The 26,369-nt window shown below is 43.3% G+C and overlaps 1 protein-coding gene across 2 annotated transcripts in view; it reads left to right on the top strand.

Moving 5' to 3' along the window:
• LOC109871657 (glutamate receptor ionotropic, delta-2) overlaps positions 1-24,556 on the top strand; it is a 623,084-nt gene extending 598,528 nt beyond the window's left edge. Inside the window, exons 15-17 of one of the 2 annotated variants that reach the window (XR_004207889.1) lie at positions 12,314-12,554; positions 19,304-19,380; positions 22,071-24,556. Coding sequence is in view for 1 of the 2 variants with exons in the window: in XM_031817225.1 (XP_031673085.1) it covers positions 12,314-12,554; positions 22,071-22,499 (670 nt within the window). In the remaining variant the exon portion in view is untranslated. The remainder of the gene's footprint in view (positions 1-12,313; positions 12,555-19,303; positions 19,381-22,070) is intronic. The other variant, XM_031817225.1, reaches the window with a different exon arrangement.
• The last annotated feature ends 1,813 nt before the right edge of the window (positions 24,557-26,369 follow it).

Below are 26,369 nucleotides of genomic sequence, written 5' to 3'. Positions count from 1 at the left end.
AGGATGTGTGGTACCCAGACTGGTAAGGATGTGTGGTACCCAGACTGGTAAGGATGTGTGGTACCCAGACTGGTAAGGATGTGTGTTACCCAGACTGGTAAGGGTGTGTATATATAATCTGCTGGACTGGTAAGGATGTGTGTTACCCAGACTGGTAAGGATGTGTGTTACCCAGACTGGTAAGGGTGTGTGGTACCCAGACTGGTAAGGATGTGTGGTACCCAGACTGGTAAGGATGTGTGTTACCCAGACTGGTAAGGATGTGTGGTACCCAGACTGGTAAGGGTGTGTGGTACCCAGACTGGTAAGGATGTGTGGTACCCAGACTGGTAAGGATGTGTGTTACCCAGACTGGTAAGGGTGTGTATATATAATCTGCTGGACTGGTAAGGATGTGTGTTACCCAGACTGGTAAGGATGTGTGTTACCCAGACTGGTAAGGATGTGTGTTACCCAGACTGGTAAGGGTGTGTGGTACCCAGACTGGTAAGGGTGTGTGGTACCCAGACTGGTAAGGGTGTGTGGTACCCAGACTGGTAAGGGTGTGTGGTACCCAGACTGGTAAGGGTGTGTGGTACCCAGACTGGTAAGGGTGTGTGGTACCCAGACTGGTAAGGATGTGTGGTACCCAGACTGGTAAGGATGTGTGGTACCCAGACTGGTAAGGATGTGTGGTACCCAGACTGGTAAGGGTGTGTATATATAATCTGCTGGACTGGTAAGGATGTGTGGTACCCAGACTGGTAAGGATGTGTGTTACCCAGACTGGTAAGGATGTGTGGTACCCAGACTGGTAAGGATGTGTGGTACCCAGACTGGTAAGGGTGTGTATATATAATCTGCTGGACTGGTAAGGATGTGTGGTACCCAGACTGGTAAGGGTGTGTGGTACCCAGACTGGTAAGGGTGTGTATATATAATCTGCTGGACTGGTAAGGATGTGTGTTACCCAGACTGGTAAGGATGTGTGTTACCCAGACTGGTAAGGATATGTGTTACCCAGACTGGTAAGGGTGTGTGGTACCCAGACTGGTAAGGGTGTGTGGTGCCCAGACTGGTAAGGGTGTAGTGTAGACAGAGTGGTAATGACGTAGTGTAGACAGAGTGGTAATGACGTAGTGTAGACAGAGTGGTAACGACGTAGTGTAGACAGAGTGGTAACGACAGTGTAGACAGAGTGGTAATGACATAGTGTGGACAGAGTGGTAATGACGTAGTGTAGACAGAGTGGTAATGACAGTGTAGACAGAGTGGTAATGACATAGTGTGGACAGAGTGGTAATGACATAGTAGACAGAGTGGTAATGACATAGTAGACAGAGTGGTAATGACAGTGTAGACATAGTGGTAATGACAGTGTAGACAGAGTGGTAATGACAGTGTAGACAGAGTGGTAATGACAGTGTAGACAGAGTGGTAATGACGTAGTGAAGACAGAGTGGTAATGACGTAGTGTAGACAGAGTGGTAATGACGTAGTGTAGACAGAGTGGTAATGACGTAGTGTAGACAGAGTGGTAATGACGTAGTGTAGACAGAGTGGTAATGACATAGTGTAGACAGAGTGGTAATGACATAGTGTAGACAGAGTGGTAATGACATAGTGTAGACAGAGTGGTAATGACATAGTGTAGACAGAGTGGTAATGACGTAGTGTAGACAGAGTGGTAATGACGTAGTGTAGACAGAGTGGTAATGACGTAGTGTAGACAGAGTGGTAATGACGTAGTGTAGACAGAGTGGTAATGACGTAGTGTAGACAGAGTGGTAATGACAGTGTAGACAGAGTGGTAATGACATAGTAGACAGAGTGGTAATGACAGTGTAGACAGAGTGGTAACGACGTAGTGTAGACAGAGTGGTAACGACGTAGTGTAGACAGAGTGGTAACGACATAGTGTAGACAGAGTGGTAATGACAGTGTAGACAGAGTGGTAATGACATAGTAGACAGAGTGGTAATGACAGTGTAGACAGAGTGGTAACGACGTAGTGTAGACAGAGTGGTAACGACGTAGTGTAGACAGAGTGGTAACGACGTAGTGTAGACAGAGTGGTAACGACGTAGTGTAGACAGAGTGGTAACGACGTAGTGTAGACAGAGTGGTAATGACATAGTGTGGACAGAGTGGTAATGACAGTGTAGACAGAGTGGTAATGACAGTGTAGACAGAGTGGTAATGACAGTGTAGACAGAGTGGTAATGACAGTGTAGACAGAGTGGTAATGACATAGTGTAGACAGAGTGGTAATGACATAGTGTAGACAGAGTGGTAATGACATAGTGTATACATAGTGGTAATGACATAGTGTAGACATAGTGGTAATGACATAGTGTAGACAGAGTGGTAATGACATAGTGTAGACAGAGTGGTAATGACATAGTGTAGACAGAGTGGTAATGACATAGTGTAGACAGAGTGGTAATGACGTAGTGTAGACAGAGTGGTAATGACATAGTGTAGACAGAGTGGTAATGACATAGTGTAGACAGAGTGGTAATGACGTAGTGTAGACAGAGTGGTAACGACAGTGTAGACAGAGTGGTAACGACAGTGTAGACAGAGTGGTAATGACAGTGTAGACAGAGTGGTAATGACGTAGTGTAGACAGAGTGGTAATGACGTAGTGTAGACAGAGTGGTAATGACGTAGTGTAGACAGAGTGGTAATGACATAGTGTAGACAGAGTGGTAATGACATAGTGTAGACAGAGTGGTAATGACATAGTGTAGACAGAGTGGTAATGACATAGTGTAGACAGAGTGGTAATGACATAGTGTAGACAGAGTGGTAATGACATAGTGTAGACAGAGTGGTAATGACATAGTGTAGACAGAGTGGTAATGACATAGTGTAGACAGAGTATTCATGAATATTCCTATTCATGAAAATCAGAAGTGAAATATATTGAGACACAGCTTAGCCTTTTGTTAATCACCCTGTCATCTCAGATTTTCAAAATATGCTTTACAGCCAAAGCAAGACAAGTATTTGTGGAAGTGTATTGATAGCCTAGCATTGCATTATGTCCAGCTAGCAGCAGGTAACTTGGTCACGAAAATCAGAAAAGCAATCAAATTAAATCGTTTACCTTTGATGAGCTTCGGATGTTTTCACTCACGAGACTCCCAGTTAGATAGCCAATGTTCCTTTTTTCCAAAAATATTATTTTTGTAGGCGAAATAGCTCTGTTTGTTCTTCACGTTTGGCTGAGAAATCGACCGGAAATTGCGGTCACGACAACGCCGAAAAATATTCCAAATTAGCTCCATAATATCGACAGAAACATGGCAAACGTTGTTTATAATCAACCCTCAAGGTGTTTTTCAAATATCTATTCGATAATATATCCACCGAGACAATTGGTTTTTCAGTAGGACCGATTGGAAAAATGGCTACCTCTGTATTTTACGCGAGAATCACTCTGAGAGCCATCAGGTGACCACTTGCACAATGTAGCCGCTTACGGGTATTCTTCAACATAAAGGCGTAAAACTACGTCACAATGCTGTAGACACCTTGGGGAATACGTAGAAAAAGTAATCTGGTTGATAGCCCATTCACTGCTCAATAGGGATGCATTGGAACGCAGAGCTTTCAAAACATGAGGCACTTCCGGAATGGATTTTTCTCAGGCTTTCGCCTGCAATATCAGTTATGTTATACTCACAGACAATATTTTTACAGTTTTGGAAACTTTAGTGTGTTTTCTATCATAAGCTGTCAATTATATGCATATTCTAGCATCTTGTCCTGACAAAATATCCTGTTTACTTTGGGAACGTTATTTTTCCAAAAATGAAAATACTGCCCCCTAGTCACACCAAGGGAGGGCAGGGTAGCCTAGTGGTTAGAGCGTTGGACTAGCTCCTAACCTTAATCCTAACACTAATTCTAACCTTAACCCTAGCTCCTAACCCGTACTCTAATTCTAACCGTAACCCTAAACCCCTAGAAACAGTTTTTGACTTTATGGCGACTAACAAAATACCGCCAGTTGGTCAAATGTTTGTTTACTAATATTGTGAATAGTTAAACACGTCCACACACACACACACACACACACACACACACACACACACACACACACACACACACACACACACACACACACACACACACACACACAGACACACAGACACACAAACACACAAACACACACACACACACACACACAAATGTGCACACACAGACGTGCACACACAGACGTGCACACACAGACGTGCACACACAGACGTGCACACACACCCACGCACACACTCAGGCGCTGTAGGAGACACATGACAGCTGTAGATTCATATGCCTTCGTCTCTAATGTCTTTAGTGCTTACGCAGTACTGTGGAACGGTGCAGCAAGCCATGGCTCATAATGGCCTTTCATTTTTCATTGTTGTTCTTGTTGTGGCGGCGACGACGGAGTCCTCCTTGGTGCTATCATTTGGCTTGTTTGTCACAGGATGAATAAACTGTTTACTCCAACCAGACTAGAGTTTTAAAGCACCGTCTGGTTCTATTAGTAAAGTGCTGTATAGCAGGATACACTGAAGTAGAATCAGTGGTTAAGGAACGTGTAAGGCCTCCACTCTAGTGGCACCTAGTACAATGCAGGCATCAACCACATTCATTACATTGCCTAAAGAGTAGGGAATGCTTGGCCAGGAAACTCTTACTTTAATTGTTTAAGAATTCTAGAATCGGTGTGGGTGGAACACTCCCAAAGTGGATGTGTTATTGATCCCTAGTGATGGTATTCCGCCACCAGTGGCACAGTGACAGCTTTCTTCTTAGAACTTGAGGGCCCGCGTCCTGTGTGTTCCAACCATGGCCTCGGGGGTTGCTTTTCTGGTTTGTGGAAATGACTCCATTTTGAAATGAGGCTCTACTGTGGCTACGGCTAAAAAGGGGTTGACACCTGACATTAAGTTAATGTCCCATCATCTGGAACAGTGACAGAGCTGTCACTTAAAGTCCAATGCATCAAGATGAGAAAATATCCCGCCCTGAAACTGACATTAAAGCTCATAAGTGGGACTTAATGACTGAGTGGTTGACGTTTCTGCTATCAGAGATTTTCCTCAGTAGTTTTCTTTTTTCCAGTACATGGCTCGCGCCACTGTCAAGACACATTTGCAAGTATAATTAAGATGACTTTTATGTTATGGGCTCCTAAATGGCACAGCGGTCTAAGGCACTGCATCTCAGTGCTAGAGGCATCAGTACAGACACCGGTTCGATTGAAGGCTGTATCATAAATACAGTCAATAAGAGACAAGGAAGACAGTCAGTAAGAGACAAATATATTTGAGAGACAATAAAGACAGTCAACAAGACACAATTAAGAGACAATAGTTTTGAGAGACAGTCAAGGCAAGACACAATAAAGACAGTGAATTATAGTCGAAATAAGTCAGTCCACGTGTGGTCCATAATGATTCTGTTCACTATTGGCTACAGTATCAACTATACTACCTGCTGGACCAACTAGTGATTGTCATTCAGAAGCCTTATTGCCACTGGGAAAAAATATTGTTTGGGTCTATTATTTTCATGCCCTGTAACACCCTGGTGCCCGGTAACACCCTGGTGCCCGGTAACACCCTGGTGCCCGGTAACACCCTGGTGCCCGGTAACACCCTGGTGCACGGTAACACCCTGGTGCACGGTAACACCCTGGTGCACGGTAACACCCTGGTGCCCGGTAACACCCTGGTGCCCGGTAACACCCTGGTGCCCGGTAACACCCTGGTGCCCGGTAACACCCTGGTGCCCGGTAACACCCTGGTGCCCGGTAACACCCTGGTGCCCGGTAACACTCTGGTGCCCGGTAACACTCTGGTGCCCGGTAACACCCTGGTGCCCGGTAACACCCTGGTGCCCGGTAACACCCTGGTGCCCGGTAACACCCTGGTGCCCGGTAACACCCTGGTGCCCGGTAACATTCTGGTGCCCGGTAACACCCTGGTGCCCGGTAACATTCTGGTGCCCGGTAACACCCTGGTGCCCGGTAACATTCTGGTGCCCGGTGTGTGTGTGTGTGTGTTTTATGTGCTGTTGTGTTCAACTAAAATGTAGCATCTCTAAATGAGTCGTTTTGCACTCAGACATTATTATTTGTTTGCATCAAACAGGATTTTTTTTTAAAGATTTGATTCCTTTTTTCCCCTTATTTTTTTCTTGTCCTCCCTTTAGTCTTATCAAGTAGGGTAGTTTGTCTGCCACTGTCAGAGCCATCTAATAACATGTGATTATTTCTGCTGCGGTCGGTTGCCACGGCAACAGCTCCAGCAGTCCTCACTAATGGCCATGCAGAGCCCTGGAGGCAGATATGCTGGCTAGTAAAGACATACAGACTGAACTGGCTGACTGGGGGAGCAACAAACACATTTACATCCCACCACCCCCAACAATAGACTGCATACAGTACATGCTGTGACATTAGATTATTTCCCTGGAACAGGTGATGTATAACACGGAACTCCTTGGCAAGGCCTTGATGTCATGAAGTGTGTGTGTGTGTGTGTGTGTGTGTGTGTGTGTGTGTGTGTGTGTGTGTGTGTGTGTGTGTGTGTGTGTGTGTGTGTGTGTTGTCACCAGAGGGCATGAGTGAGAATGATTAGGCCATTACAATGGGTTATGGACCAGAGCTAGGTGACTGTTCAGAGTTATATACTGTATGGGTTATGGACCAGAGCTAAGTGACTGTTCAGCGTTATATACTGTATGGGTTATGGACCAGAGCTAGGTGACTGTTCAGAGTTATATACTGTATGGGTTATGGACCAGAGCTAAGTGACTGTTCAGAGATACATACTGTATGGGTTATGGACCAGAGCTAGGTGACTATTCAGAGTTATATACTGTATGGGTTATGGACCAGAGCTAGGTGACTATTCAGAGTTATATACTGTATGGGTTATGGACCAGAGCTAGGTGACTATTCACAGTTATCTGTGGGTTATGGACCAGAGCTAGGTGACTATTCACAGTTATCTGTGGGTTATGGACCAGAGCTAGGTGACTATTCACAGTTATCTGTGGGTTATGGACCAGAGCTAGGTGACTATTCACAGTTATCTGTGGGTTATGGACCAGAGCTAGGTGACTATTCACAGTTATCTGTGGGTTATGGACCAGAGCTAGGTGACTATTCACAGTTATCTGTGGGTTATGGACCAGAGCTAGGTGACTATTCACGGTTATCTGTGGGTTATGGACCAGAGCTAGGTGACTATTCACAGTTATCTGTGGGTTATGGACCAGAGCTAGGTGACTATTCACAGTTATCTGTGGGTTATGGACCAGCGCTAGGTGACTATTCACAGTTATCTGTGGGTTATGGACCAGCGCTAGGTGACTATTCACAGTTATCTGTGGGTTATGGACCAGAGCTAGGTGACTATTCACAGTTATCTGTGGGTTATGGACCAGAGCTAGGTGACTATTCACAGTTATCTGTGGGTTATGGACCAGAGCTAGGTGACTATTCACAGTTATCTGTGCCTTTAAAAAATATATGTCCTTGAGCTGTTTTGTGTTGGACCCCTTATATACCGTTCACCATCAATGATCTTCTGTCCCACGGCTGCTGTTGCTAGCCTTTCGAGACAGACGGTGATCAATAGACACTATTGGCTATTAAAGTGAGAATACAAAATGGTGGATTTGTAAAGTCGGGCCTGTACCCGGGCTGCGTAATCTCTCTCCTTTTCCAAATGATTAGTTATCACAGGCCCAACAGCATCAAATGGATTTTTATTTCAGAAGAAGAACTGAGGGAAGGAAAAAGGCACATGGAGACAGTATAATTGGGGTGTGGAGGGGGAGGAGGAGGGGACTCCTCTTTTGTATTGCCTGTGTTGACTCATGGTAGCTCAAATGAAACACAAATTGTGTCAGAAGAAGAAAAAATACCGACTGTTTGGACGTCACTGTGCTGTGAGTAGACTAGACTGGCTTTGAATGCATAGAAGACTGAGCTCAGTCGTAGCTGTGATTAGATAAATGATCTGTAATGTGAAAGGGACCATGTCTTACTCCGTGTTTGCTACATGAGTAACTTGATGTGATATCTGTTCTTGATCAAAATATTGCAATACAAGGAGCAACATTTCCACAGCAATAAAACATGCTGAATTTTTTGGGGGGACAAAATGATCATATTACTCATGATACTTGCAGCGGGATTAGTCTCCAAATCTCTCTTTCCAATATCCATGAATAGGCAGGAATAATATAAGCTTATCCTATTGCTGTGAAGTATCACTAGCTCTGGTCCAGGGCATTAGTGCACAACATATCCATTGGAGGAACGTGCACTAACACCCTGGACCAGAGCTAGAAAACCCCAATCATCATCATGCCACCTAGGAGGCTCAGCAGCATATCCCCTGGCTGGTGAAAGCAGAGGGTTTCTCTAATGGGCATGTCAATGGTAAACATTTGATCTTACACATAAAAGGGGTGAGACTGGGCAGAGCACTGAGATTACAGTTAGTGCATGAGGGCAGTGATAAACGACTATGCTTTCAGGGCAGCTGTGTTAGTGATAAACGACTATGCTTTCAGGGCAGCTGTGTTAGTGATAAACGACTATGCTTTCAGGGCAGCTGTGTTACAGTGATAAACGACTATGCTTTCAGGGCAGCTGTGTTAGTGATAAACGACTATGCTTTCAGGGCAGCTGTGTTAGTGATAAACGACTATGCTTTCAGGGCAGCTGTGTTACAGTGATAAACGACTATGCTTTCAGGGCAGCTGTGTTACAGTGATAAACGACTATGCTTTCAGGGCAGCTGTGTTAGTGATAAACGACTATGCTTTCAGGGCAGCTGTGTTCGTGATAAACAACTATGCTTTCAGGGCAGCTGTGTTAGTGATAAACAACTATGCTTTCAGGGCAGCTGTGTTACAGTGATAAACGACTATGCTTTCAGGGCAGCTGTGTTCGTGATAAACGACTATGCTTTCAGGGCAGCTGTGTTAGTGATAAACGACTATGCTTTCAGGGCAGCTGTGTGACATTGATAAACAACTATTCTTTTGGTGATGAGTTTTGGCCACAATCTCAAGTCTTTTATTTACTCCAAAGTATAGTCACTTTTTTCAGTTTTTTTTATTAGCTATAAAAATGGATTCCTCGTGTGTGTGTGTGTGTGTGTGTGTGTGTGTGTGTGTGTGTGTGTGTGTGTGTGTGTGTGTGTGTGTGTGTGTGTGTGTCGGTGGATTGGAGGTTGGGGTAAAAATCAAACCGTAAGGTAAATATAAAAGATAAAGTTTTCTGAAATGTTGACAAACAAGCGACTTGAAAAATCTCAACACTTCCTGCATGTTGATAGCTGAGGTATCTCCCTCATTCCATCAGATTGAGTGCAATAACTCCTATCGTTGTATCCTTCTCGGGCTTGTCTTTGTTGGAGGCACAACAACTACAGTATCAATCATCGAGCTCAAATCTCCATCGAGACTGACTCTGATGAGTCATCATCACATTTCTTCCAACGTTGTCTCTGTTTCTGATTGGTTGTTTCACGCACATGATTTCCTATTTTTGATTCCATCTGAGCCAACTTTGAGTGATCTGTTATACGTGGTTTATCTGAATTAGTTACCTTAGTCGCCAAACAGTGATCCCAGATTAGACCTTGGTCTCCCAACAATGATCCCAGATCAGACATTAGTCTCCCAACAGTGATCCCGGATCAGACATTAGTCTCCCAACAGTGATCCCAGATCAGACCTTTAGTCTCCCAACAGTGATCCCAGATCAGACCTTTAGTCTCCCAACAGTGATCCCAGATCAGACCTTACATTTCTTCTATACGCAACTCTCTCAAAAAAGGCTTTATTCCGTCCTTGTAGCCCATCTGGCCAGCTGTCCATGTGTGCCATCTCTTCTAGTTCTAAGAGAGGATAAAATAATGTCTATAATAGAAAATTACACTACCGTTCAAAAGTTTGGGGTCACTTCGAATGTCCTTGTTTTTGAAGGAAAAGCACATTTTTTGTCCATTAAAATACCATCAAATTGATCAGGAATACAGTGTAGACATTGTTAATGTGGTAAATAACTATTGTAGCTGGAAACGGCTGATTTTTTATGGAATATCTACATAGAGTATCTACATAGGCGTACAGAGAGGCCCATTATCAGCAACCATCACTCCTGTGTTCCAATGACACGTTGTGTTAGCTAATCAAAGTTTATCATTTTAAAAGGCAACTGATCATTAGAAAATCCTTTTGCAATTATGTTAGCACGAGTTTCAGAAGAAAGGTCCTTGTTTCTGGCCATTTTGAGCCTGTAATCGAACCTACAAATGCTGATGCTCCAGATACTCAGCTATTCTAAAGAAGGCCTGTTTTATTGCTTCTTTAATCAGTACAACAGTTTTCAGCTGTGCTAACACAATTGCAAAATGATTTTCTAATGATCAATTAACCTTTTAAAATGATAAACTTGGATTAGCTAACACAACGTGTCATTGGAACACAGTAGTGATGGTTGCAGATAATGGGCTTCTGTACGCATATGTAGATATTCCCAAAAAATACAGCTGTTTCCCACTACAATAGTAATTTACAACATTAACAATGTCTACACTGTATTTCTGATCCGTTTGATGTTTTTACCTTTATTTAAGTAGGCAAGTCAGTTAAGAACAAATTTTTACTTTCAATGATGGCCTAGGAACAGTGAGTTAACTGTCTTGTTCACGGGCAGAACGACAGATTTTTACCTTGTCAGCTCAGGGATTTGATCTTGCAAACCTTCGGGTTACAAGTCCAACGCTCTAACAACTAGGCTACCTGCCGCCCCTATTATTTTAATTTAAAAAACAAGGACATTTCTAAGTGACCCCAAACTTTTGAACGGTAGTGTATGTGTTATTGAAATAAAATGTGCTCCTCTGTGACATTATTCATTTGCCAATTATGTAAACTACCGTTTCAAGACATTTGCATTTTAGATAGATAGGGAGCATTTTTACATGCTGTACTTAGTAGGGACACAGTCAAAGATAAGCATTGTCATTCAAGTCACTTGTGTGCCTGGGTACGTGTGTGTGTGTGTGTGTGCATGTGTGTTTGCAGTTAATTTTGTTTCCTGCAATACCTCAAATCAAACCTCTGAAATACAACACCGTAAATCAGGGTTGTCAAACTCATTCCACAGAGAGCCGAGTGTCTGCATGTTTTTGTTTTTTCCTTTCAATTAAGCCCTAGACAACCAGGTGAGGGGATTATCCTTACTAATGAATGACCTTAATTCATCAATCAAGTACAAGGGAGGAGTAAAAACCCGTGATAAATGAGTTTAACATGTGATGTAAGTGACAGAGTCCACCAGTTAGCCTTTACTATTTAATAGCGGATGTGATAAATCATTTCCTTTATCTGGACAGCATAATATAATTACTGCAAAGTACTTACACTCTGCTACAAAACATGTTCATATTTCTTAGAATTACTTTGACAGGCTAATACAACTGTCACTCTGTGGCACCGTTATCTGGCCAATATCGCCCTCTAGTGTTGGAGGACCATTCACACAACTGCAGAGAATCAGGGTTGGATCTCAATTGTATTTTTTTTATTCCTCATGTCCTCTCCTCGCATTGTTTATTTCCCCCTCTGACCTCTTCTAAATGCATTTAGAGAAGGATGCAAGGAATCAAGGAAACGTAATTAAGATTCAACCATCAGATCATCATGGAATGTGAAGGACACGAATCATGCTCAGTGGATTCCTTTGAATAGAAACAACCATCTTTTAGTTTAGCCGTATATATACAGTGCCTAGTGAAATGTCCATCAATGACTCCCAACTAAATTTACTGAGCTTGAGCAATTTTGACAAAAACATTGGATATATGCTGCTCTAAGAGTTGGTAGAAACTTCTTCAAAACGACTCACAGATGTAATGGCTGCCAAATGTGCTTCCACCAAGATTGAACTCTGGGGTTTGAAGATATATGCAATCGAGACATCATCTTTTTAAATCTTTTTATTCATGTTTTATTAACTTGGAACATTTTCTATAATTTATCTTTCACTTTGAAAATGTTGAGTAGGTTGTGGAGATCAGTAATTTATTTCATTTTGAGATTTAACACAGTGAAATCTGAAGACCGTGCAAGGGGTGTGCAGACTTTCACTAGCGGCTGTATATGGCTCTGAGTCTAAGAAAATGTGATGCGGTCCACTCTGAATGTGATTTCCTGTTCCTGTATACACCTACAGACAAAACCAAAGATCTGTCCTCAATTAGTGTGTGTGCGCGTGTGTGTTCGTCCGTGTGTGGGTGTATGTCAGGATCCTGGAGCTGCAGCAGAACGGGGACATGGACATCCTGAAGCTGAAGTGGTGGCCCCGGGACAGCCCATGTGACCTGTACTCAGCGGTGCACACCAAACACCGCGGCAGTGCCCTGGACATCCACAGCTTCGCCGGCGTGTTCTGCGTGCTAGCGGCCGGAGTGGTGCTCTCCTGTGTCATTGCCATGGTGGAGACCTGGTGGACTAGGAGGAAGGGCTCACGAGTCCCCTCCAAGGAGGTGAGGAGCTGGGGGAGGCCGGGTGGTTGGGTTGTGTGGGCTCGGTCTGGAGGTCTGGGTAACACTTGACTTGAACCCTCTGTTTTACGGCTGTGGCTGTATGTCGTGTCTACTGTACATGGTGTCAGCGTCATGATGTCACAGATGTTTGTACATAGTCAGGAGAGCTGTCGTTGACCTTTTTAAACTGTCAGTCAAGTGGTCTGTCCCTTGCTGTGGTGTCCAAGTTATCCACGGCCAGCTGAAATGATGGCTAATAAACAAATGTCTCATTTGGTGTTTGATTAAAATGTCATACAAAGTGAAACTCTGGCACACTCCAGTGTTTTTTCCCTCTTTGCCACTGGAACTACATAAGGTGTGAGAACAAACCACTTCAATTTAACTGACATCTGTTGCTGGGACTGCACATGACACGTCCCAAATGACACCCTATACTCTATATAGTGCACTACTTATGACCAGGGCACATACGGTGTCCTGGTCAAAATTTGTGCACTATATAGGGAATAGGGTGTCATTTGGGCCGCAAACAAACTGTAGTATATGATGTGAGTGGGTTTGGGTGAAGTGTCCCCGGTTTCAAGTGTATTTGTAAAATGAATATGAGGAATTGGACCTCACACAAGCTATACTGAAATAGAAGGACTAGAATAGGTCAGGGCTAACAAACAGGCACGTTTTTTTTTTCCCTCAAGGCCCTCAAAATAATGATCATTCTGCTCAGAAATCCCGATTTCGACAGATCCACTGGGCTAAAGACGGACCAGCCCATATGACATTGGCCTGAACTGCCTTTAGGGCAGTCCGGTTCTGGACAGAGAAATCAATGCAGACTCTCAGAAAACATCTGATGCGTAAGCTACACCATAGAGTCAGATACAAAGGCCTATCAGCTTAAAACACTACTTTACCCAATGTTAATGGCCTCTATTCAATTCAGATGTCCTTGAACATTTGACTGCTCACACAGGGTACAGCGATGCACATCCATCTCTCTCTCCCTCTCTCATATATCTTATTCCACTTGTGCCCCTAATGAGCAGGTAGGCATAGCCAAGGTGTTTTAATCACTTCTAGACCCGAGCAAAGTGGTTCTGGAAATGAATGGCCCAGCGTTTGGATGACTGTGAAATCCTACACAGCAAAGCGGATATGAAATGTACTAACGAGCTAAGTGTAATGCAATTATGGAAAATAAATATTATCAATGCCCAGTTTAGTGTTAATTAGTCATGTATTAGTTACAATCACAAATGAAATCATGCCATGGAGTGGCACTGAATTAGGATAATGTTATAGCAAATGCATTTTGTAAATATAGCTGCGAGCGGCAATGAACAGGGTTCACAGAATGACAGAAAGGACACCAGATCAGTTGGATAACGAAGCAAGCCCTCTATAATGTAGGAACTCTCTTTCTTTATGTGCCATCAGTGAAAGCATTACCATGTTGATTTAAATCTCACGTGGTGCCATCAACATTAGCATAACAAAATACTTCGATACACTCTCACAGCTGTAACACGCAGACTGTGAAAGCGGCACTTTTCACTACGTTCAGACCACATCATAGGGCAACAATATGTGATTATACAGATATACTAATCACAATATTTCACATTGTTCGTCTGCATAATTTAAATCTAACATTAATTTGCATGAGAAAAAGTCCACTTGGTCAATAGTTATTGCTCTAGTATCCTATGGGGCCACTGGTGCCAATGACATCTATAGTACCACCAACTGGTCTGGTGAAGTCATCTAAGGTTGAAGTGACTTTATATTCACACAGCTTCTAAGGACATACTGTATACATAAGCTTCACATACCACGTGTAGTTTCGCTATGTCCGTCGGTTCAGTTCTGGTAGCCAGTTGTTGTTTGGTCCTGGTGGAATCCTCTAACCCACAGCCTCCTGAAGCCCCCTGTGAGCTCCCGAGACTAGAAGCAGTCTAGTTTACGCGTTAGCTAGCGTCGTCAATTAGCATTTCGCTAGCTAAGTTGAGTTGTTTTACAAGAAAATGAGATGACTTAAACCCTGCAGCATGCTAGCAAGCCCTCCTCTGTGACTATGTTAATGAGGTATGTTAGATTTGTATTTTCATTTTAAGTTAAAAGTCATTGAAGTTGACTTGTTACTACTGGTTTCAGATCCGAGGTGAGCGAAACTGTCCGCTATGTTATGTGTTTCGGTAAGGACTCACGGAATGACGTCACGCTCCCAAGAAGCCTCAACCAATCACCCGATGAATATTAATGAGCGTGTCCGCTGTGAAACCCTAATAAAGGAAAGTCATTCTGAGAGTGGGGATCAGTTTACTACTAAGATAATAGTTTTACTCCACTGAAATATCGATTTTTAATTTCCCATGTTGAGAGTAATTTATGAAATCCATTACGTTGCAGCAGTGGGCTACTGGTCAGAATTGACCCTAATAGGTTAGTTAATGTTATCTGATTAAAGCAATTTGACAAGTATGAAAAGGTATTAGTTGTGGGTTAGCCATGCAGAGATCCCTCTCAACCCCCCTATCAAGCCACAACCAACCATACACCACCCCCTTCCACCTCCTCTCCTCTCCCCTCTCCTCTCCTCCTCCCCTCTCCCTTCTCCTCTCCTCCTCCCCTCCTCACCTCTCTCCTCTCCTCTCCTCTCCTCTCCTCTCCTCTCCTCTCCTCTCCTCTCCTCTCCTCTCCTCTCCTCTCCTCTCCTCTCCTCTCCTCTCCTCTCTTCTCTTCTCCTCTCCTCTCCTCTCCTCTCCTCTCCTCTCCTCTCCTCTCCTCTCCTCTCCTCTCCTCTCCCTTCTCCTCTCCTCTCCTCTACTCTCCTCCTCCCCTCCTCTCCTCTCCTCTCCTCTCCTCTCCTCTCCTCTCCTCTCCCTTCTCCTCTCCTCTCTTCCCACCCTCCACACTCCTTCCCTCCCCCTCTTAGCTGGTGTCTGTGTGTTGTGTTCTGACTGGGTCCCGACATCAGAGCCTTGCCCCAGGAAGCAGCGTGCTCAACAGAATGCCCTTTTCATCTCTTCAGCTTGACAATAAGGAAGGCTTTTGATCAGGGCAGCTCTGTTCCCCATCATAGCACCCGTCCCAGCCCTCTACCCTCTACTTACGACCCCATGCACTCACAGCAGCTTTGTGTCAGATTGACCAGTGAGCCTATCTGCCCGTGGTCCTGGACAAAGAAGCCCAGCGTGCACCCTGCCATCTTTATTAACTTTCAATACAGCGACCCTGATTGACTGGTATGTCTGTGACTGGGGTTCAAGGTCTTTGCAATGGAGAACATTGAGAATTCAATGTGATTATCCAATCACTTCATTTAGCACTCAAATAGTCCTATCAGAATTGACACTGTAAAAAAAAATATTTATATATATATTTGCATGCCTTTGATTTTAAAGAATCATTTGAGTTTAAAGCTGGAAGTTCGTTGTGATCTGTTGCGAGCCCTCAGTCTCTTTTGAATATTGAACTGATTTGGCATATAATTCACATAGAACTGTATATTGAGTGCTGCATTAAACGTCTTGAAATATACCATCAATGGAATCCAAGGGTTCTAGCAGTGGCCTACTGCTGCCCTGGTCAACGTAGTAGTGACCTCTACACTTCACCCTGCCTGTGGTCCATGTTGATGCTGGTGACCGTTGTTACGGACCGTGGTTACAGTCGGCGGGGTGTTGGTGGTGAGGTCACATCTTGCTGGGCCCAGTGCAGTGTGTCAAAGTGACCCAGTGTGTCTGTAGGGAGGAGGATATGTCTAGGAGCCATCGGTGTCCTCAATATACTGCACTACTACCTTTTCCTTATTAGGATTGGTTGTTCCCTCCCCTCCATAATATAGTTAGTGTCCTAAATGGCACCCTATTTCATGTATAGTGCACTACTTTTGACCAGGACTTGAACCCATAGTGCTCTGGTCAAAAGTAGTGCTCTATGTAAGGAATAGGGTGCCATTTTGGACGTGGACATAGTATACATGCTCCCTTGCTCTCTCTCATACAGACAAAAAAATATATATTATGTAGTATCATGATATCAATCACGTTCGGCTTGTCGCAATTAAGCTAGTGTTCATCTTCGAGGGAAAATACTCCAACCCTCTTCTCAAGATATATCCAATGTAATTCCAATGAACTTTGTCCCCTTTGTAGCCTATTATGCATAATGCCTCAATGATTTACAATTCATCTTTTCCTTTATGTTTCACAATCAGAGAAATTAGTCACTTAAATATCCAATAATAATGATAATCATAATAATGTATTATTACGCTCTATGGGAACAAAACACACACACACACATATACACACATATACACACACACATATACACACACACACACACACACACACACACACACACACACACACACACACACACACACACACACACACACACACACACACACCATCCTACATGTTTCATTTACACCTGTCCCCTTTCACACACACAGTCCACACAGCTCCCACTGAGCTTCAACCCAAAGCCACGTTAGCTGCCTGGAGGCGAGTTGTGTTTGTGCCTCTGTCCTCCTCCTGGTACATACTGCACATCCTGATATTCTAGAGGTCTGTCCCTGTTGAGGCCTCTGCTTCTATGTGATCACTGTCAGTGTTTCTGTGTTGCATATCTGTGTTGTGTTGTGTGTTGTGTTGTTTGATGTGTTGTGTGATGTGTTGTGCTTTGTAATGATTAACACTGTGATGAGCTCTCCATGTGATGAATAGAGTTCAGTAGAGTTAGTCCTCTACTACTGGTCACGGATTTCAGTCTCACTCCAATGAGGATTAACTGAACTCTACCCAAGCAGAAATAGGATTTGGGTATTGGGGGGGTCTCTTAAATGAAAGCCTTTCAATGCTTCAATGTTGCATGATTAATTTCCAACCCAATCAGATTTACAGATGCATTTGGACATATCCAGCAGATATGTCCAAATGTTCATGCGTTAGGAAAGTATTCAGACCCCTTGACTTTTTCCACATTTTGTAACATTACAGCCTTATTCTGAAACTGATTCAATTTAAATTGAATACAAATTCTCCTCATCAATATGCACACAATACCCCATAATGACAAAATGAAAACAGGTTTTTAGACATTTTATTTACATAAGTATTCAGACCCTTTGCTTTGACACTAGAATTTGAGCTCAGGTGTATCCTGTTTCCATCGATCATCCTAGAGATGTTTCTACAACTGGATTGGAGTCCACCTGTGGTATATTCAATTGATTGGACATGATTTGGAAAGGCCCACACCTGTCTATATGTGGTCCCACAGTTGACAGTGCATGTCAGAGCAAAAATCAAGCCATGAGGTCAAAGGAATTGTCCATAGAGCTCCGAGACAGGATTGTGTCGAGGCACAGATCTGGGGAAGGGTACCCAAACATTTCTGCAGCATTGAAGGTCCCCAAGAACACAGTGGCCTGCGTCATTCTTAAATGGAAGAAGTTTGGAATCACCTAGACTCTTCCTAGAACTGGCCGCCCGGCCAAACTGAGAAGGGAGAAGGGCCTTGGTCAGGGAGGTGACCAAGAACCCGATGGTCACTCTGAAAGAGCTCAAGAGTTCCTCTGTGGAGATAGGAGAACCAGAAGGACAACCGTCTCTGCAGCACTCCACCAATCAGGCCTTTATGGTAGAGCGGCCAGATGGAAGCCACTCCTCAGTAAAAGGCACATGACAGTCTGCTTAGAATTTGTCAAAAGGTACCTAAAGCCTCTCAGACCATGAGAAACAATATTCTCTGGTCTAATGAAACCAAGATTGAATTATTTGGCCTGAATACCAAGCGTCATGTCTGGAGGAAACCTGGCACCATCTCTACAGTGAAGCAAGGTGGTGGCAGCATCATGCTGTGGGGATGTTTTTCAGCTGCAGGGAAAGATGAATGGAGCAAAGTACAGAGAGATCCTTAATGAAAACCTGCTCCTGAGCACTCAGGACCTCAGACTGGGGCAAAGGTTCACCTTCCAACAGGACAACAACCCTAATCACACAGCCAAGACAACGCAGGAGTGGCTTCGGGACAAGTCTTTGAATGTCCTTGAGTGGCCCAGCCAGAGCCCAGACTTGAACCCAATCAAACATCTCTGGAGAGACCTGAAAATAGCTGTGCTGCGATGCTCCCCATCCAACCTGACAGAGCTTGAGAGGATCTGCAGAGAAGAATGGGAGAAACTCCCCAGATACAAGCTTGTCGCGTCATACCCAAGAAGACTAGGGACTATAATCGCTGCTAAAGGTGCTTCAACAAAGTACTGAGTAAAGGCTCTGAATACTTATGTAAAGTGATATTTCAGCTTTTTTTTTATTGTATAAATTTGCAATTTGTTTTTGCTTTGCCATTATTGGGTATTGTGTGTAGATTGATGAACAAAAATTCATTCATTTTAGAATAACGTAACAAAATGTGGCAAAAAATCAAGGGGTCTGAATACTTTCCGAATGCACTGTACGATTGTTCACATCAATGTTGGGATAGGTTCCTTGCTCATAGACACAACAGTATTAATGTACCACAGATGTTGATGTCACTTGGGGACATTTGGGTGGTGGGTGGTGGCTATGTCTGGCTTTTACGGGAGTGTGGCTATAGGGGGACACTACACATAATGGACACTACACACAATGGACGGCCACTTTGTTGACGATGCTGAGCACAAGATGTTTGATCATGTTTGATTTACTGTCCCTGATGGCTGAAAGCTTTCATTCCCTTGTTGTTTTGTTTTGTAGATAAGTACACTGTGTTGAGGGTAAAGCGGGCGAGGGAGAGCAATACAAAATGCCATTTTTACATCTCACCCTTCCAGGTATATCTTCGAAGGCTCCTCCTCGAACATGCAATACCCCACTGAGTGTGTGTGTGTGCTGACTGTGCTGTTTTTTCTACTCATCCTGGCCTCAAAAAAATCCCTCCTTCACCCTCCCATCTGCATCATCTTCTGTATGTCTGTCCGTCTGTCTGTCTGTCTTGTCTGTCCCTCTCTCTCTGACCTACGCACAAACACACACACAGACACAGGCCGATGGCACTTCCGCCAGGCAACCTGAACCATGCCCCCACCAACATGAACATGATACCCCCAACGACATCCCCCTCACCACTCTCAGGACCGCCCCCTCTACCCATTACGCCCAGTCACCCGCATGCTGTGACATTCCACGTGCCTTGAACGTCCAACACACATTCGAACCCAATAATGACCCCTCCCAACTCACCCCCAAAATGAGAATGACCACATTCACTGCCCCTCCTGCCACCTCCAGGTTATACCCATGAACAGGGCCTTTAAGTACAATACGGAGAGTCTTGTTAGGGAAATCCCGAAACATTCAGTTGTCGAAAACAACTCAGATTGTCATATTTATTGCTTTATGATAACAACAACACTTTGGCATTGATGACATTTTCTAGTCACGGGCACCGCCTGTCGATAAATGAATTACGATGCCTCACTAGAGGGCTTTTACCATATACTCTTTCTGACCAGGGCAGAATCTGGTTTAGTGTGCAGTCATGTAATGAGCTATGATGCCTTCCCTCCACTAGAGGGCGTGTAACAGGTTAACAGGTGTATGCCATGCGTGTTTGGCTAAAGAACACGGTATGGGATCTGTACAGTCCAATTCAAATGACTGAAGGTGTAGCCACTCAAACATGAACAAATTCTCCCCTAAATGAGACCTTCACATCGGTCTGATTGAAACAGAGGTTCATCTCTTAGGCTACTTACATGTATTAACTCTGTTTTATATTTAGCTTTGTGTTGCTACACAGAACCCTCTTCAGCTGATCCAAAAGCAGGCTGTTTCTCTCGCCATACAGAAGTTACCTGTAAGGTAACCTGACTCTCACAGTCAACAATGACTGTTCTCTCTCACCATCCCCTCCTCGTTCCTATACGTTCAAACCCTCCCTCCTTCCTCCACCCCCCCCCCCCCCCCCCCTCCCTCCCGGGTTTGTGGTGTGACTAGGTCCCCGCAAACAGCACTTCTTTCTGCCCCCTCCCTCTCTAAGACGAGGAGGGTAACTGTGGTCCCTTCTGCCACCCGAATCGCAGCCGGGGCAAGACCCCCCTCCACGCCACATGGTCAGTAGTTGTCTTTGACTCTGTCTGTACCCCTCACCAAGGATGCCCTCTCTCAAAATAGAGGAAGGATGTGTGTTCCCCACCTCCACCCCACAGTACCCCAATCCCTGTACCCCCACAATGGACACAATCATCTCACAAGCTGAGCCACTTTCCTCTCAGCACAAGCTGAGCCACCCATCTCTAAGTGTGACCACCCCAAAGATGTTGACCAATCATTTTATTTGGATGTAGTAGTGCTATTTATATGTCTGTATCAACAATCTTTTGACAAATACATTTTTTGTTCAATATAAATATCTGGGGAAAATGGGTAAACCCCTTTCCCCTCTAAAAAATTTCACTCGATTCACAAAACAGATCATTGAATAAATGTAGCTACCTTGCACTTGAACTATTAATCAGATACAACCATACCATCCTCATTATACAACCTACCATCCTCATTATACAACCTACCATCCTCATTATACAACCATACCATCCTCATTACACAACCATACTGTTCTGATTATACAACCATACCATCCTCATTATACAACCATACCATCCTCATTACACAACCATACCGTTCTGATTATACAACCATACCGTTCTGATTATACAACCATACCATCCACCTTATAAAACTATACCATCCTCATTACACAACCATACTATCCTCATTATAAAACCATACCATCCTCATTACACAACCATACTATCCTGATTATACAACCATACCATCCTGATTACACAACCATACCGTTCTGATTATACAACCATACCATCCACCTTATAAAACTATACCATCCTCATTACACAACCATACCGTTCTGATTATACAAAAATACCATTCGGATTACACAACCATACTATCCTCATTATAAAACCATTCCATCCTCATTACGCAACCATACTATCCTCATTATAAAACCATACCATCCTGATTATACAACCATACCATCCTCATTACACAACCATACCATCCTCCTTATAAAACCATACCATCCTCATTACACAACCATACCATCCTCATTAAACAACCATACCATCCTCATTACACAACCATACCATCCTCATTATTCAACCATACCATCCTCATTATTCAACCATACCATCCTCATTACACAACCATACTATCCTCATTACACAACCAGACTATCCTCATTAAACAACCATACCATCCTCATTATTCAACCATACCATCCTCCTTGACACTCCTTTTTTCTTTGGCCATGCACTCTCCCCTCTTCTCTCACCTCACCGTTCGTTCACTCCACTGTGTCTTCCCCATCCTCCTCCTCTTCCCCCATCCTCCTACTCTTCCCCCTCCTCCACATTTATCCTCACTCTCCTTTGACCCTGTCCTCCGCCTCCTCTCTCTTTTTCTCTGACCCCCCACCCCCTCCCCCCTCGCCCCCACACAGGACGATAAGGAGATCGACCTGGAGCACCTTCACCGCCGGGTTAACAGCCTGTGCGCGGAGGACGACAGCCCCCACAAGCAGTTCTCCACCTCCTCTATTGACCTGACGCCCCTGGACATGGACTCTATGCCGGCTGCCCGGCAGGCCCTGGAACAGATCAGCGACTTCCGCAACACGCACATCACCACCACCACCTTCATCCCCGAGCAGATCCAGACCCTCAGCCGCAGCCTGTCCACCAAGGCCCAACAGGGCTTCGCCTTCGGTCCCGTGCAGGACCACCGGACTGGGGGAACCTTCAGGCAGAGAGCCCCCAACGGTGGCTTCTTCCGCAGTCCCATCAAGACAATGTCCTCCATACCCTACCAGCCCACTCCCCAGCCCAACTTCAGCTACGGCAACGACCCCGATCGGGGTACATCCATATGAGGAGTAGGAGGAGGCCACATAGTGAGAGAGATGTAAACAAATACACTCACAAAGCTCTGTGTACATAGGAATTTTTCAGTTCAGTTTTTTTTTGTTCAGTGGAGTGGGGTGGGTGGGTGGTGGGTGGGGTTGGTCGTCCTTCTGAAACCTGTTGGTGAGAGGAGGTGGGGACTTGAATGTTTTCTTTATAGTAATCGTTCTCGTGGTTTTCAGAAGATTTTTGGGTGTGTGACAGGGATCTGTTATCTCTTTTTCGTTCCATGTCATTTATGGACTGCTTTTCTGAAGAAGCATATGACTCCTATGGACACAACAAGGAGAGTATGTTTTTTTTAATAACAGAAAACACTTGTCTGTCTGTTCTTGAGATCCACAAATCGGCAATTACCCAATGCTCATTTGGTGGACATTCTTGTCTTTGCCTTTCACCTTATGGGACTTCATCCCATTCAGTTCTTTGGTGTTGCTCATCCAATGCCTGTGCTCCAAATCTGAAATGTGCCCAGAAATGGGTGTCCATTGGCTCAGCTCCCCTGCATACTGACACCTCACCATCTGAGCTCTGGAAACACTCTGCCATTTTGGTGCATGTACGACTCTATCAATTCCACTGCACTCACTGCACCAGTGCCCACAGACCTGTGTTTGATTGTATGTAGTTTGGAAATTCTTTCTCACCTGTACTGTGCTGTCTATTTCAAGGTGAGAGCCTCAACCTCTAAACGGACATTTCTTGAGAGACGCATAGAGGCACAAAAAGGACTGAAAATAACTGAAATAAAAGACAACAGAAAAATGACTTTAAAAGCAGCTAAAGCTATTATATGTATTTTATTGAATTTGTTTTGCAAATACATTTTAATGCGTGGAATGTGTTTGGTCAGAAAGTAAAACAAAAAAAACATTGTTCTCAGCGGTCTACTTGTTTTCTCAGCCAATTTTGAAAACCGCTAAATGAGTGCTATAGTCTTACTCTGGTTTGCGTCATAAATCATATTCAAGTTGTTTTTCACCTTACTTGTAGTTCTGCCAGGGCTCAGTCAGGAAAACAAAGTCACATTTCTGTGCGATCGTGTCATTCTCCAGTCCTCTAATTGACTGTTGTAAGGCCAAACAGTTGGGCTCAGATTGAGGAGAAGCCCTTTCCAATAACATCCTCAGCACAAGCCTTATCAGTACAGGCTGGCTTCTCCTCGCCAGTCTCCTGTTTCAATAGGATTTTTTGGGCCATTGGAACTGTAGAGCTGATGGCAGCCATTTTGAAAGATCTTTCTATTTTATTTCTTAAATGTTAAGGGTACTGTTTATCTAACGTTTTCAAAGTGCCAATTGTTTAGACGAGACCATTAAGGTGAGGTTTTGGAGGGAGGGGGTCAAAAAAATAATAATGTGAAGGGAAAAGAGGAACCAAACCTTTTCACTAACACTGTATTAATATTTAATAATGTTAGTTGTTTAGAATGAGCTTTCAGTTTGTTATCTTAAGACTAAACCGCAAATGTTGTGCGTAGAGACCAGAAGCAGTGTTTGATGCAAGCCTTCTAGATGTTATTTTCTTAAGCTGCAGTACGGCTATCGAATGACAATAGGACACAGACAACGTTTAAAGAAGTTTTATTTAGTATAAATGACAGAGACATTATGAAATGTGTATATTTTACATGTTGACGCTATTTTTGTTTAATAAAAAATAATATATCATATGAGCCTTGAGTTAGCAGTCACCCAACATATTTGGTTTCCTCCCAGGTCCAGAACACACACGAGCTTTCTCTTGTCCTGTTGAGTTCATTTTGATTTGCTGGCTAATAACAGAGGAGGCAAGATCTTAAAAAGAAGCATGCACAACTTGCTATGCGCGTAACATTTTTTATTTCATACATAGGAGGTACAGGATTACTTGATCATGTTCAACTGATTATAGTGTACAGTATTTAATATAGGCCTATGTTGTTGTATGTGTTGCATATTATTCAAACGGAACAAACTGAGGCCTCTGTTACAAGTGGCAAAGCTTTCTGTGTATAATTTGTCTAATAAACTTGTTTTCTACAGTGGTATGGGTTTTGTAGTCTTTGCTGTGAATGTGTAAGCTTGCCAGGAAATAATGTTTCACTTTTCCATTTAAAGACTTTATTTCCAGAGCGCTACATCCACCAATTTTTCACATTTGTGTTTTTTCATCAGAAATGATTGCTTATGGCTAACTTCATGTGTGTGTAAAATGTTACTGTTCTTACACTTTTAATTCATATATTTTAGATGTTAATAATAAATGAAGTGTATATATATATAGCTATCTGGATAAAAGCATGGCTAATGGCTAAAATTTCAACTGTAAATCATACATATATTTATTTGTTTACCTTATTTTAAATATTGATGTCACAGTTGTATAATTTGTACAGTTATTCATTACAAATGTAGTTATGCGTTACCTTTGACTGTGTTAAACCTAGGAGTTCTCTGAGAGTGAGGCTGATATATAGCATTTTGCAACAAAAAAAAAACGGATTATTTGGCTCTCTGAAATGAAACAATCAAGTGATAGATTTTAAACAAATACAGTGAGCTCTAAAAGTATTTGGGACGGTGACACATTTAGTTGTTGTTGTGGCTCTATACTCCAGCAGACTGTCAGCTTTAATTTGAGGGTATTTTCAAGCCATATCAGGTGAACCATTTAGACATTACAGCACTTGTTGTACATAGTCCCTCCCCATTTTAGGGGGCCAGAAGTATTGGGAAAAATTCACTAATATGTGTATTAAAGTAGTCAATAGTCTAGTATTTGGTCTCATATTCCCAGTACTAATGATTACATCAAGTTTGTAACTCTACAAACTTGTTGGGTGCATTTGCTGTTTGTTTTGGTTGTGCTTCAGATGATGAAATAGTAAGAGAGAAAGTTACAGATGCACAAATATCAATCCCCCCCTAACCTCTCACTATTACAATAACATTTTTATTCACGATGATTCAGGATTATCCGTAATCATGGTAGCATCCACATTAATGTAGAAGTGATCTAGGTTATGTTCATCTTCATCCCAGTGAGTTCTTTTTCAATGTCATATCAATAGAAGAATCCTGCCTATTGGAACAGCTGGAGCCGTTGCTGGGTTAGGAGAGCACATTGGTACCACGCAAGTCAACGTCCTCTTTCTGGAGTTCAATAAGGGAACAGGACGTGGTCCTGTTATGGCTGGTTTATAGTGAATAATGAATTCATTATATTTCTATGTTGGTACCAGTCTGTTTGTGCCATCATGCCACTCCTTGTCACTCCATGTCATGTTTGGTAATGAGTATTAAGGACAGTAGACTCAAAGACTCAATCATGGACACGCTTACTGACAGTTGTGGATGCTTCACGTGATGTTTTGTTGCCTTTGTGCTATTGTCTGTGCCCAATAATGTTTGTATGATGTTTTTTGTGCTGCTACCATGTGCTGCTACCATGTTGTGTTGCTACCATGTTGTTGTCATGTTGTGTTGCTGTCATACTGTGTTGTCATGTGTTGTTGCCATGCTGTGTTGTTTTCTTAGGTCTCTCTTTGTGTAGTGTCCCTCATGTCGTGATGTGTGTTTTGTCCTATTTTTTTATTTATTATCCCAGCCTCCGTCCCCGCAGGAGGCCTTTTGATAGCCCATCATTGTAAATAAGAATGTGTTCTTAATTGACTTGCCTAGTTAAATATAGGTAGAATAACTTTTTTTTTAAACAGGCTAGCTGGTTTATATGTAAAGGAAGTATTTTTCTTTACTCAGAAGAAATTATTCTACACCTTTTATGAAACTCTGGGACAATTGACATAGTGTGAACCTATTCAAGGGGATGTCAGCGTTAGAAGCAAGCAGTGATATCTC

This window comes from Oncorhynchus kisutch, linkage group LG3 (assembly GCF_002021735.2).
Source record: "Oncorhynchus kisutch isolate 150728-3 linkage group LG3, Okis_V2, whole genome shotgun sequence".
In the NCBI taxonomy this organism is placed as follows: domain Eukaryota; kingdom Metazoa; phylum Chordata; class Actinopteri; order Salmoniformes; family Salmonidae; genus Oncorhynchus; species Oncorhynchus kisutch.
The sequence above is the reverse complement of the archived record's forward strand: the minus strand, read 5'-3'. Positions and strand labels throughout refer to the sequence as shown.